We start from the raw sequence: 13,857 nt of genomic DNA, 5'->3' as shown, positions 1-13,857 counted from the left end.
TGCTGCGGGGTCCCTGGGCCGGCGCTGTGTCCAGCCCTGCTGGTGAGGCCAGCCTTGGGAAGGTCCCTGCGGGAGGCCTTGGGCCAGGGTCACTCTTGGCGGGGGCACTTGTCTTTCCCCGTGTCTGGGGGAGCACCTCTAGGATGCTTCTGGCCCCTCCACTGGTTTTGCCACGAGGACCTTCCTCTTCTGTGGTCCCTGGGAGGGTGACATCCCTTAGACCCTCGGGCCTCCATGTGGCTCTCCTGGCCTGTTCTGTGGCTGGCATGGAGGAAGGATGAGAGGGAGTAACGGGCCAGTGAGGACAAAGGCCTTTTCCTCTCCACCTCCGTTCCCCAGGGGCCAATAAAATATCCTCCAACTGGAACATCAGCTCAAGGGCTGTTTCCCCGGAAAACGTGGCCTTTGTGCGAGCAAATGGGGCTGAGCCACAGCTCAGTGGTTGGGGTTTGCAGACCATGCTGGGTTCCCTTTCCTTGCAAGTTTCTCGAGTTCCTTCTCCGAGCACGTGGAGGGCAACAGCTGCCGGGAGCCTGGTTCCCTCCGACAGATCCCCAAGACATGCCCCCCCCTGGGGCATGCCGTCAGCAGAGCTGGCCCCTCCTGGCATCAGGTGTTGGGGGGAGGGTCTCCCCCGGCCTCTGGGGCTGTGGAGCCATCCTCGGGCTGTGATGGGAGAAAGCCCGTGAACCCAGGTGGCACACACTTTCCTCGCTCTGTGATTGTGGGAAAGTCACTCAACCACTCTGTGCTTCCTGGTCTGAGAGAGACGGTCGTAAGCCAGCCCGCACCTCCCTGTGTGAATACTGAGTACAGACCTGCCTGTGGGGGGTCCGGGAGGGGTCAGCTGTGATCGTTTTGGTCTGGGATCCAGATGGGATTGATTTTGCTGTGAGATACGAGGTATGGGCCCGACTCACTTGTATTTCTAGAAGCCCATTCAGGGAACAGCCGTCTCCCACCCCCCAACGACCACCTGCTGGGCTCCCCTGTCTTTTGGGTTCGTCTCCAGCTTTCCGCTCTGTCTCTGTCTGCTCATGAGCCAACAGTTCTAGTGACCATGGGTTTTTTTGTTTGTTTGTTTTGTTTTTTATTTATTTGACAGACAGAGATCACATGTAGGCAGAGGCCGGCAGAGAGAGAGAGAGGAGGAAGCAGACTCCCCACTGAGCAGAGAGCCCGATGCGGGGCTCGATCCCAGGACCCTGAGATCATGACCTGAGCCGAAGGCAGAAGCTTAACCCACTGAGCCGCCCAGGCGCCCCCTAGTGACCACGGTTTTACGGTGATTCTCCGCAGGACCAACAGCCCTCATTGCTTTTGCTTTCCCTCTCCCTCCCTCCCTTCCTCCCTTCTTCCCGAGATCAGAATGAGCTAGTTTGGTTCCACTGAATTTCGCTACGCTGGTGGTTGGCCCCAGGGTGCGGCAGCTCATCTGCAGTGTGGACCAACCGGGCCTCTCCGCTGCCCTCCCCCAGCGGTTCCTTCCCTGAACGCGGCTTGGCCTTGGTGGCTACTTCTGATGAGTCGAGGTGACCATTCCTGGAGCCCAGGTGCCCGCCGTGCTCTGCTCCTAACCTGCAGGATTGGGACCATAGAAATGACCCATGTGTGTTTTGGGTAAAAACAGGAACACACCTCAAGGACAGGGTTTGCCTTCCTGTTTGTTCTTTTGTTCTTAGCTGTGCTTTTTACAGAATATATCTCCCACGTTGTTCCTCACTTTTTTAAACCTAAGTGTTTCGTCTTCTTAAAGTCCTGTTGTTAGTAGGATCCTTGCTTCTAGCAGATTTTCTAACTTGTCCTTGAAATCGGGCGGTTTCCGTGTTTTCACGGCCACGTTCACCTACGTGGGTGCCTGTTGCTGGAGGAGCTCCCCGGGTGTGTGGTGACGTCGCCAGCGGCGGGGGCTTGCCTCTGTGTGGACGCCCCGGCTTGGAAGCCCTTCCCACAGCTGGCCTGTTGCTTCAGGGCGCCTGGGCTGGGTGCTGGCGAGGCGGGGGAGGGGTCCTGTCTTGGGGGCTCCTGATTTGTTGGAGGAAGTAGGACGTCAAGGCCTTCTCATCCCACTTCCCAGATGGGGCGGCCCCCACAGGAGACCTTATCCTGCCTGTCGGGTGGGGGTGCTGCTGGGGGGCCTCTGCAGGGTTTGGACTTGGGGGCTTTGAGGAAGGCCTTTCTCTTTGCCTGCCACCTGTCCTCACCGAGTCCTGCTCGGGAAGGGCTGAGCCCACCATCATGTCCCGAGGAGGGTAGACCCTGGAACCCGGGACCGAGAGGGGCAGAAATGTGATCTGGAGAGAGTAGCAGTCCCCACCTTTGCCAAGGAACTGCGTGCCTGTGTCCTGGGAGGCAGGACGTCGCCGACCCCGCAAGTGGAGTGGACATTCCGGCACTGGGCGCTGCGGAGGGCTGGGCGGAAGACCGCATCTGGGTCTGCAGATGCAGATGCGACAGTGGCTGGACGCTGGCGCTCTGCAGCTGCCCGAGGACGGCAGGGTCAGGATGGCCATCCCCGGGGGTGGAGGTGGACACAGCAATGACCTGCAGAGACAGTGGGTCTGGATGGGCAGCCGGGCTCGGGGCGTCCAGCACTGCCCCAGGCTTGTGCCGAGTGGGACTCCAGCCTGGCCGCGGGAGCCTCTGTGGGTCCTGGCCCGGGTCCCTGGAGGAGGGCGGGGGGCCTAGGCAAGGGGGCCACACGGAGGCCGCGTGGGGGGGCGGTGTGCTCCGCACAGTTCAGCCCTGCCCACCATGGCCCCTGCTCCCCTGAGAGGAAGGCCCACTTTGTTCATGTTTCCTCTGACCCCGGATTCCGGACAGGAAAGGACAGGTGGTCGCTATGCTCGCCTGGCTGCTGGGTTTTTTCTAGAACGCATCTGTTTCGTGGAGTGAGGGCCACCGAGTCAGCTCAGCTCTCTCCCTCCTGTCGGCTCCTCAGGGGCCCCCCTGGGCAGCTGGCAGCTCTCGGTGTCTGGTGGGCACTGGGGAAGCAGGAGGATGGGGACGGGGACAGGGCAGGGGGGCGTCACGCCTGTGCCTCCTGGTGCCTGGCCCCCGCACAGCAGGAGCCTGAGGCCCCCAGACCCATGTGCTGGAAGGCTGCTGGCGGGGACAGCCTGTGAGGTCCACATCTGGACAGAGAGGAGCAGCCCAGGCTGTGGGTGCAGAGGTTTGACCCCTGAAACCGAGCTGCTTTTTGCTGTCCCCCTTGCACAGAGCCTCCTGCCCCGTCCCCACCCTCATGGTCCCAGGATGGGGTCAGGGACCAGGCACAGACCAGAGGCCATCTGACTCCAGCCCCCGACCTGCTGTCTGACCCTGTCAGCAGGTGCAAGATGTCAGGATGGGCGTTAGCTGGGAACTTGGGCTCGGCCGGGCTCCAGGCCTTGGGGGGGAGGTGAGGGCCCTGCCAGGCTATGGGCATGGCTGATGTCCGTCCTATGGACAGAGGCCCCTCGGCACCAGGCTCCCACGTGCCCTCCTCAGCCCGGCCTCCTGCCAGCATCCCTAAGTCAGAGCTGCCAGGACCCAGGCCCTCCAGGTCCCTGCAAGGTGACACTTAGCTTGCTTATCTATCCCTTCAGACAGACACCTCCCGACGCCCTCCTTTTTGTGTCTTTGGCTGGGGGTCCGCCTGGGAGCCCTGCTCAGCCTAGGGGTCCTCCCTGCCCCACCACACGCGCCCCACCCGCATCTCTCTGGCCGCCAGGCCATGTCCTTGCCATGTCCCACCCCACACAGACCTGCCTCAGGTCCCTTCCAGCTGCCCCTTGGGGTTCCAGGGGTCTTTCCAAGGCCACTGGAGCTGGTAACCCAGTGTGGGCACGCACAGCTGCCTCAGGCACTGTCCCCAGCTCACCGTGGAGCACCCGTCAAGGCCCAGACCACAGCTTTGAATAAGGCCAGTGTGGTCACTGCCCAGAAGGGACAAACAGCAGGTCCTCAGCTGGTGGCAGTGCCCTGCTGCAGGGGCCGGGCAGGGGGCGTGCCCAGGGCAGAGCTGTCGGGTGGGTCTGTGGTCTTGGCTGCTGGCCCCTTAGACAGCGGGACGACTCAGGATGAGGCCCAGGCAGGACATGTCCTGCAGTTTCCTGCAGGATCCTTTTAATTAGTGGGAATCTTGTCCGAAGTTGTATTTTTTGGGAGACCTCTCTGCCCCGAGGTCATCAGGATGTTCTCCCAGAGGCTCTCTTTGTCTTTCACGGTCAGCGAATGCAGGCGTGAGGCCAGCGATGCTCGGCGCCCTCAGTGGGGGCATGGAGCTCCTGTACTCCACAGCCGCCCGGGTCACGCATCAGGGTCCCTTGAGTGCCCACTCTGGCCCTGGGTCTTTGCGCTGGCCCATGGCTGCCCCCTGCAGGCTGCTCAGCCTTAGCGAGGGGGTTCTTGGCGCCGGGTGGGGTAGTCTTGGCCCACCTAGGACGGGGCACACGTAGGGACACCCACCCAGCCCGCTGCTGGGGGTAGGACAGCACGGCATCTTCTGACCAGCTGTGGGGCGGGCGACAGCTTCTCTTCTTTAGTGTATGGAATGGCCCTTCCTTCATTAGGTCTTTTAATTTTTTTCTCAGTGTTTCATGGGGTTGGTTTTTTTGTTGTGTGTGTGTAAATTTCTTTTGTTAGGTTTATCCAAAGAAATTTGAATTTTTTTGCGCTGTTGTAATTGTTTGTAATGTTTATTTCTGTTTGTTACTTGTATACCGGGGAACAGTGGGGTTTTAGCATTGGCCTTGTGTTCAGTGTCCAAGCTACAACCAAGTAACCCTAACCCTCCCCTTATTTACTCTTCACGGACGCACTTGCAGCGGGGCGCGGCGGAGGGAGAGACAGAAGCCCAAGCAGGCGCGGGGCTGAGCGCAGAGCTCGACTCAGCGTTCGGCCTCATGACCCTGAGACCATGACCTGAGCTGAAGTCAAGAGTTGAACACTCAACCGACTGAGCCTCCCGAGCGCCCCTAATACCTTCTCTTCAGATTCTGCATGTCTTTCCACAAAATTATGTTTCCAGTGAGAAGTAATGTTTTACTTTCTTAAAAGATTTTATTTAGGGACACCTGGGTGGCTCAGTGGTTTAAGCCTCTGCCTTCAGCTCAGGTCATGATCTCAGGGTCCTGGGATCGAGCCCCACATTGGGCTCTCTGCTCAGCGGGGAGCCTGCTTCCTCCTCTCTCTCTGCCTGCCTCTCTGCCTGCTTGTGATCTCTGTCAAATAAATAAATAAAATTTTAAAAAAAGATTTTATTTATTTGTCAGAGAGGGAGTACAAGCAGAGGGAGTGGGAGAGGGAGAAGCAGGCTCCCTACTGAGCAGGGAGTCCGATGCGGGGCTTGATCCCAGGACCCTGGGACCACGACCTGAGCTGAAAGGCAGAGGCTTAACGACTGAGCCCCCCAGGCGCCCCTTTGTTTTCGTTTTTAAAGACTTACCCTTTCTAGAGCAGTGTCAGGAGAATCCAGAAGGCACAGCAATTGCCCATGTCCCCGCCACGCACAGCCTCCCCCACCAGACACAGCCACTCCCGTGTGCGCGCCGCATGGCCCCTGCAGACACGCCGCCACCCGAAGCCCACTGTGGCCGACGGGGCTGTCCTGTGGGCAGAGTGCCCTGTGTGGGCGCAGGCAGGGCGTGGGGACATGCATCTACGGGGCGGCCTCGCACACTCGGGTGCCCCGCTGGCCTTTCCCGGGACAGCCTGGAGCTGGGGTCCTGCCACATGCGGCCCGTCCGGATGGCCCCGTCCTCTCGGGAGTGCAGGTGCCTCCGGGCCCTCTCCCGGCCTGGCCGCTCGTTCCTTTTGAGCGTGGAGCGGACTCCGCTTGTGGACGGACCAGTTTGTCGGAGTGGAGCGGGGTGCGGGCTCCGAGCTGCCAGGGCCCCCGGGGCCGTGCTCCGCGGGCAGCAGGCGGCCTCGGGCTGGCCCCGTCTCCCGGGGAAGGCTCCCAGCTGCCCGCATCAGGGTCTGTGTCTGCCGGGGGTGTTTCTTACAAACATCCCCCATCTGGGCAATGGAGTCGTCTCTATTCCGAGTTTGCTGGGTTGTTTCCTAAGTCAGGAACAGAAATTCCTTTTACAAAATGCTCTGAGGCTGCCGACTGCGCCCAATTCCTGCCGTGCTCCTTCCGTGAAGCACGCCGGCCCCCGCCCAGCAGCCCTGCTTCTGGAATGCACCCAGCGTGTCACTCCGTCTCCCGCGCCATGCGTCAGTCTCTGCTGCTGTCTTGTCTGGGTGTCCGAGTCTGTGTCCTCAGGTGGACGGCTGGCCCTCCAGGGTTTGGTCCAGGTGTCCCCGCCTTTCCCTCACGAGCAGCCCAGCCGCTTGCTGTTGTCCCCACAATTCTTGGGTGGATTTGCGGGTGAAGTGCCCCAAGCTCCTGAGCCCCGGTAGGACCTGGAGCATCTGTTGGTGACCTCCCCTCCCCCAGTGTGTGGGCTCAGGTCCTGTCTCTGACTGCCACCCCATGAGGGGCACAGCTGGGTCCTGAATCAGAGCACGGCTTCTCCCAGCTCCCTGGGCTGGGGCTGGACTCGGGCTGCTCCGGCAGCCCTGCTGGGCCCTGGGCCCTGTAACATCGTCATGGGGCTGGGGAGTCTTAGGTCAGACAGTGACTGGCCCTTCACTTCAGGACTCGCCCAGCGAAGAGGGATTTCTGCAGCCCCGAGGCAGTGGTGAACCCGGAATGGTGGCCCTGCCCTGAGACCGCGGGGCAGGTGCCCACAGGGGTGGGGCGGGCCCTCCCGAGGCAGCCAGGGGGCGCTGGTGGCTGTGGGTGACTCAGAGGCCACTTCCTTTCCCAAAGCGGAGAGCAGGCCGCAGGCACCCTCCCAGGCCAGCTCCCCCCAGCCCTGGCATTGACCTGAGACTGGGTCTGAGGGCACAGCTCCTTTTCCAGCATGAGGGTGAACCCAGCTTTCCCTGGCGCTGGTGTCCCAGTGGGGTCCCCGTCCAGCTGTCCTGCACTGTGCTGGGGACTCGAGCAAGCAAGAGAGGGCCAGGGCTGTGGGTGGTCAGCCTGTGTGGGATGCCCCAGGGGCCGGGGGAGCAGGGCTGGGGAGGCAGAGCACAGGACCACTCTAGGGCCTTGCCAGGGGCTGCAGGCCAGACTTGGTGGGCCGTGCATGTGGGTGGGCTGTGATGCGACACGGAGGGCGGCACCCTGATGGTCAGTGCTGCAGGCTTGGCCCTTCTGTCTGCTGCCCCTTTCCTGCTCACACGGCGTGGCCAGTTCAACCTCCAGCTCACCACCGCTGAAACATGAGGCCTGGGCATCCCCCAAGCTGTGGGCAGAAGCCCATCCCAGTGAGCACGGCAGGTGGCCAGGCCACAGGTCCCAGGGAGGGGGCAAAGGGAGCTCTGGCCAGAGAGGGCCAAGAGTCAACAGACACCGGGTGGCATCAGTGGGGAGCCCCTGGCCTTGGTCAGGGTGGAGTTGGTGGGCTCTGCATAGCCCTATCTTCTCCTCCAGGCCTGGACCCGCCTCTGTTCCTGCAGGCCCTGCATGCACTGTGGCCCGCGCGGGAGCTGCAGCAGATGAGACAGCACAGGGGCTAGACCCCCCCTCCGGCCTCAGGGGCCACCCTCTCTGAAAGTTCTGGCAGACACGTGGGGGCCGGAGCCCTGGGCTGGACACCAGTACACAGGCCCCTGAGGCTGAGAGCACGAGGCAAGGGCCTGCGGCCACCACCTGGCTTCTGCATAACATGGCCCCAGGGGGCTGTGACCACCTATGCACCCCGTGAGGCCAGGGTACTCACTGTTCAGACTAGCCTTGGCTTGTGGCCTCCTGTCCCGGGGACAACCTATCTGGCCACTGAGGGATGCACGTGGCCCTGGAAGGGAGGCTGTAGTGGTCTCTCATGGCACTCGGTGGCCCTGCCATGGCCTTGGCCTGGAGGGTGACTTTGCCTGACCCGTGGGCACCCCTGCCCTGCACTTTGCTCCCAGAGGCAGCAAAACAATGAGGTTCTCCCTGGCTCCCAGGGAGAACGGACAAGTCAGGATAAGGCCCATGTCTCATGTCTTGCCTCCTGCTGCTATTGGAGGGTGGGCAGGATGCCCAGACCCGGCCGAGCTCCCTGGGGCGGGTGTCCCGTGCAGGTGCCTTCCAGGAGGGGCCGCGAGCTTGTGGACGAGAGGCATCTGTGCCCTGTGAAGGCCTAGGGTGCTCCCACCAGGTCCAGGGCTGGCTTTGTAGCACGGGGGACCAGCATCTGGCTTGACAGGTCACCAATGGTGTGTGAAGGGGGACAGGCCTGGGCTCCACGGCAGCCATCAGCCCCCTCTCAACTGCATGCATGGAGGCTTGGAGTGGTTCTCCCCCTCAGCTGGAGAAAGCCAAGGTTTTTGCAAAGCCAAAAGCTCTTTTTTTTTTTTTTTTTTAAAGATTTTATTCATTTATTTGACACAGAGAGATCACATGTAGGCAGAGCAGCAGGCAGAGAGAAAGGGGGAAGCGGGCTTCCCGCTAAGCAGAGAGCCCGATGCGGGGCCCGATCCCAGGACCCTGAGACCATGATCTGAGCTGAAGGCAGAGGCCCAACCCTCTGAGCCACTCAGGCGCCCCCCAAAAGCTCTTTTTAATGTTTGCCTCCCGTGGCTTTGCGCTAATACGGAGGTACCGCGACTGTGTTGTTTGGTGAACTGGCTTCACGGATTCTGCGTGTCCACGGTGTGTCCCCTGTCCCGGTGCACACGCGGTGTTGGCGAGGTTTGTCTCTGCCCCTGGGTCAAGGTGAGCTGACCTCACAGACTGGGTTGAAAGCCTTCCTTCTGTTCCCGTTCCCTGGAGCCACTGGTTCCACAGGAATTCCTGGGTCCTGGAGGGTCTGGAAGAACGCAGACCATCCTGCCTTGCCGGGCTTGAGCCAACGTCGGGGATGACCGTTTTGGGGGCTTTCAGCTTCTGGTTTCTTGCCCTAGGAAGCAGCCATCTCTCCCCTGTCCTTGTGTCTGCCAGCTTGAGGATCCCCATCTGAGACTCTCAGATGTGGGAGTCGAGGGCCTTGGGCGTTCCAGCCCCCTCTGGCCGGCGCCACTGTCTGTTCCTTCCCAGGTGCTCCGCTGACAAGTGTGCCTGTCCCGCTACAGTCCCGAGTCACAGGTCTCTGTAGGTAGGGCTCCGTGGCCCGTCTTTATGACCCTCGGGAAGGCATCCCCTTACACCGGCGTGTTACTTATTTCTAGTCACACGCTCGGCTGTCTGAGATCTTCCACAACTGGTTTCTGTCCGTGAAGGAGCACATCTGTGTATTCTCACTTTCGGTGCCACAGAGGCCTGCGGGGGGCAGGTCCCCGTGTGCCGAGTGAGTGTGCAGGGCGGGGGTGCTCTCCAGCCAGGAGCCAAGCTTCTGCCCGAGGGGCGCATGCTATCTCCCCTGGGTCCGCTTGCCAGAATGGGGCCAGGTGGGTGGGCTGCTCAGTGTCTGAGCTCTGACCCAGTGATGCCCTAGGGGCCAGCGGCAGTGGGCAGAGGGTCCCCATAGGAACCACGAGGCAGTAGGGAAGCCACGAGGGGAGCCATGCCCTGACGGCCAGCCATGCACAGGGAAGTTTCAGGGTCCCCCACAGAACAGGACAGGGAAACTGGAGGCTGGATTTGGAGAGCCCTTTGGGGGTTTGTGAGATCAAGAGGAAGGAAATGGGATGGTGGGGGATGAGCTGGGGGGCTGTGGTCCCTCCTTTAAACACAGAGGGAACCGAAGCAGAAGCAGCAGATCCAGGGACCGGTGGGGGTAGGGAGGACAGAGGCTGCAGGCGGGGGAGGTGAGCTGGTGTGCAGTGGGGCCTGGGAGGACAGGCAGTGGGTTGGGGACACCTCAGAACCCCTGGGGTGGGGATAGTCGGAGAGATGAAAGACACAGGAGAGGTGAGCAAATGGGCAGGATGGGGCTCCCCAAGGTGGCGCAGCCCTGGCAGCTTGTGTGAAGCCCCAGCCCCGTGGAGGCCGGAGATGCTGGAGCAGGGCCGCGGGGACACCGGCTCCGGCCAAGTCTCAGAACTACCAGGGTCCCCTAAAACCTAGGATGGGGCGGCTGACTCCCCCTCTGGAGCACGAGCTGGGGGGTGACAAGGCGCAGACCCCACTGGGTGGCAGAGAGGAACTAGGAGAGCAGTCAGAGGGCAGGCGGGAGGGAGGGAGCAGCCGTCAGAGCTCCGGAGCCAGGGTCCACACAGCCGTCCGCCAGGCCACGGGGCAGAGCAGCCCCGGAGATGGGGCCACGGTGCCCAGACTGAAATCTTCCCGGACGAGGGACAGCAAGTGGCCAGTGCGTGCCCGAGCACGGGGTCCACCCTGGCAGCCGCAGGGGCCAGAGGGGCTCTCGGACCGCGGTGGGGGGCGGCAGCACCCCCGGGGCCCCGTGTTCGTCACTCACGGTGACTCGTTCCCGTGTGCTCTGTGGCCTCTCATTGAGCTCCCCTTGAGCTCAGTGAGCTCCCTGAGCTCTGCCGCTGTCTCCCGCGGGTTCCGTGCTGTCTCCAGGAACACATGCAAATGCAGGACAGCTGTGATGTCCCAGCCCCAGGAGGCCCCCCGTTCCCCGTGTGCCCCCGTTCCCTATGGCCTTCCCGTTCCCCGCAGCACTCCATGGGCCTCCTTGCTCGCGGCCTCCTCTCCTTTCCTGAGAGTTTGCCAAGGGAGACTGGCCGGGTCTCCTGAGCTCACCCACATGCTTGAGGGGAAAGCCGGCATCTCACTTCTGGGGAGCAGAGGCCAAATCTCTCGGCACAATGGTTTGGACTGAGGGGATCGTACTCTGAGGGTCCTGAGGAAGCATCGGCCACAGGGGATGCCAGGGCTAAGGCCCATGTTCCAGCTGTGCACCCTGTTTCCTGTCCACTGCTCTGTGGGCGGGGGCCCTTGGCCTAGGGGTGCCAGGCTCTGTCCGAGCACAGCAGGGGCCTCTGTGCGGGAGGAGGTGCACACAGACAGGACACAGGTGCCTCTCCGAGTTCCAGACCCAAGTGGTGCTGTCCAAGGAGAATGTTCTGGCCCGGCCTGGCCCCAGGCTGCTCCCAGGGCAGAGACGCAGGAAGGGCCCTGGAGCCAACAGCAGAGGGGTCTGTCCCTCCCTATGAATTCCCCTCCACTGTCCCTTGGTAACTGGCAGTGGGGAGGTGGTGCCTGTGCCCCGGGCTCAGTCCGCAGAACCCTGGGGAGGTCCCTGGGGCCTGCTGGGAGGCCTCCGCTCTCCATGGAAGCTGCCAGGGGGCAGCAAGGAGCTGCTCCTGGTGGCTTGGCTCTCAGCAAGGCCCGCAGACCCCCACGGGGTCTTGACTCCTTCAGGGCTGCACTTGCCTTGGCCCTGGGCCCGGTGAGTGTCTCTTGCACACGGCGGTCCTGGGGATGGGGCAGGGCCATTCCTGCTTCCGGTGCTGGAGCAGGGATGTGCCATGCCCCAGCCCCTTTGACTCTGGGCGCCTCAAGCCCCTTTGACTCTGGGCGCCTCAAGCCATAGGCTGAGACGCCCCCAGCAGCAGGAGGAGGGGAGGTGCAGCTGTGTCAAGTAGGTCAGGGTGAGCCCCCGCGCTTTGTGCTCACAAAGGGAGACAATCCAGTGTCCTGGGGACGCCGGAAGCTGACAGCCATCCAGCTGCACTCCTGAGCCTTCTCCTGGGAGGGGACAGAGCCGCCACGGCCGCTGCAGCACAAAATTCGCTCCCCTTCTGCCGGCCGCCAGGAAGGTTCCTACCGTGAAGGGCAGCTGGACGAGCGGAAGGAGCAGACCCCACAGTTGGCCGTGGCGTGGGTCTGGGGCTTCAAGGGGCCGTCTTGCTGGGAAGGGGTCTGTGTGGCCTCTTGGGCAAGGAGAAGGGCTGGCTGGCTGGTAGGTCGGAGCCACAGGTCCCAAGCACACGGCCTCCCCGCTCTGCTCTGAGCCTCTCCGAGCTGCTCTTCAGAGGCCCTGCGTGGGAGCCGTGCACACGTCAGGACCAAAGACTGGAGCTGCACCTCTGGAGACCTTTCCCTCCATGAGCAGGAAGGCAGAGTTGCTCAACCTCAGGTGTCTTCCTTCACATGTTCCTGGCAGGCGTGGGGCCTGGTGGAGATGGGGACAGTGGGCCTCTGGGCCCTGACACCCCCGTGTGGGCTCTGCCCGCCTGTCCCAGGTCATGGCAGCGTCACGCGTCAGAGGCTGTCCTCAGGTCTGCCCGTCTCAGGTCTGCAGGGGCAGCTGGGGCCTCAGCTCCTCGCTCCCCGCAGAGTGGCCCCGGGCGTCAGGGTGTCTGTTTCCAAGCTTGCACCCCACACCCTGCAGCTCTGCCCTCGGGGTGGACGGGTGAAGAGTCCGGGGCTGCTAGCGGACCCGTCGCTGCAGGGTGTTCCAGGGGACAGCGGAGTCAGGCAGAGCCAGCCGCGTGCTGGGGGCCAAGGTGGCACTCGGGCGACACCCTGCTCCCCCGAGGGAGAGGTCTTTCTTCCTTCGGCTCCCACGTGTTTCCAGACCTTCCGCAGTGCAAGAGGTGGGAAAGTCAATCAAAGGTGTTTTTCAGTTTGCGTTTTTTCCTCCTTTTTTTGGTTTCTCATTGCTTGCTGGGCCCCGCAACCAGGTCACTGTGTCTGAAGGACCGGCATGCGTCCCCCGGGCAGCACACAGGTTGTGGGGCGAGGCCCAGTGGCTGCAGCCTCTCAGAGGGGCCCCTCTTTACAGGGCCATGACGATGGACAGACCCAGGGCACGGTGGGTCAGACCAGACCAGAGCGCCGGGGACGGGAGACGAGGAGGGGGAATGGCGCCGACGGCCCGTCCCTCTCTCAGCCAACGGCGCTCGGACAGTATAGGCGGGGAGGCTCTGCAGGGAGGTCTGGGGCAGGACCTCCTGGGGCTGCAGTGAGGTTCCATGTCTCCACAGCTCCGGGAGGAGGCCCGGCGGGGCTTCGCGGCCCTGGCCGACCCGCGGATGGTGCTCCTGGACATACTGGAGAGCAGCAGGGGCTGGCGTCGGAAGGGCCCCTCCCTGGAGGCCTGGCTCACCTGGGAGCTGGCGCACTGGCTGCCCGCACAGCCGCTCCCAGGGCTGGCCCAGGTGAGCCCTGCGCATGGCCCCACCGGCTACGTCCCTCTCAGCACCGTGGGCTCCCGGCCTGACCCGGCCTGTGTAGCCCGCTGAGCTCCAGCACCCCGGGTGGGCAGGGCCTGGCACCTTGGGATTGACTGGGCTCCTGCGTCCGTGGGCTTGACCCTCGGCCCCCCCACAACCACACCTAGCCCTCGCCTGTGCCTCTAGGCCTGGCCTGCCTGGACCATCCACTGTGGACCCAGGGTTGCAGGTGCCGGGCTCCGCAGCCAGGTCTGTCCGGCCCCGTGACCCTGGCTGCAGTGCCCTTCCCGCTCCCCAGCTGAAGGCAGCTCTCTGGTCTCCCAGGGCAGCTTGGGGCTGAAGCAGCTGCAGGTCCGTGCAGTCAGAGTCCTCGCTGAGAGCCCCTCTAGTCTCGTGGAGCCGCTGGTCAGCATCTTCCAGCTGCAGGACGCAGACCGGGGTCCCCTGCTGACTCACGTCCACTGGCTCCACCAGGAAGGCAAGTTCAAAGAAGTGAGTGTGAGCCCCGCGTGGACCAGGGACCGGGAACTGGGCCTGCATGTGGGCTCAGGCAAGGGCTAGGCTGAGTGGGCTCACAGGGCCCCCCTGGCGGTTTCCTCTGGGCCCTCCACTGTTGGGGGCTGCCCAGGGCTGAGGGGCCTCGGGTCTGGTGCAGAGGGTTTCAGCTCAGGGCTGTGCCAGACGTTGGGGCCCTAGGAGACACTCACATGCACTGAGCTGGAGGATTCCGGGAGCGGCCCCCGCACCTGCCTGGCTCTCTGCCCCAGCACCTGGGGTCCTTCCTCTTGAGGTGCCACCGGGTCCTCAAATGGGGTC

The 13,857-nt window shown here is 62.9% G+C and overlaps 1 protein-coding gene across 1 annotated transcript in view; it reads left to right on the top strand.

Annotated features, from left to right (window-relative positions):
* The window catches only part of EXD3 (exonuclease 3'-5' domain containing 3), an 83,867-nt gene that overhangs the window by 16,577 nt on the left and 53,433 nt on the right, over window positions 1-13,857 (top strand). Inside the window, 3 exon segments of the mRNA XM_047699304.1 lie at window positions 7,466-7,530; window positions 12,853-13,026; window positions 13,366-13,533. Coding sequence (XP_047555260.1) covers window positions 7,466-7,530; window positions 12,853-13,026; window positions 13,366-13,533 — 407 coding nt within the window.

This window comes from Lutra lutra, chromosome 13 (genome assembly GCF_902655055.1).
Source record: "Lutra lutra chromosome 13, mLutLut1.2, whole genome shotgun sequence".
Classification (NCBI taxonomy): Eukaryota; Metazoa; Chordata; class Mammalia; order Carnivora; family Mustelidae; genus Lutra; species Lutra lutra.
This window is presented reverse-complemented; position numbering and strand designations above follow the sequence as displayed.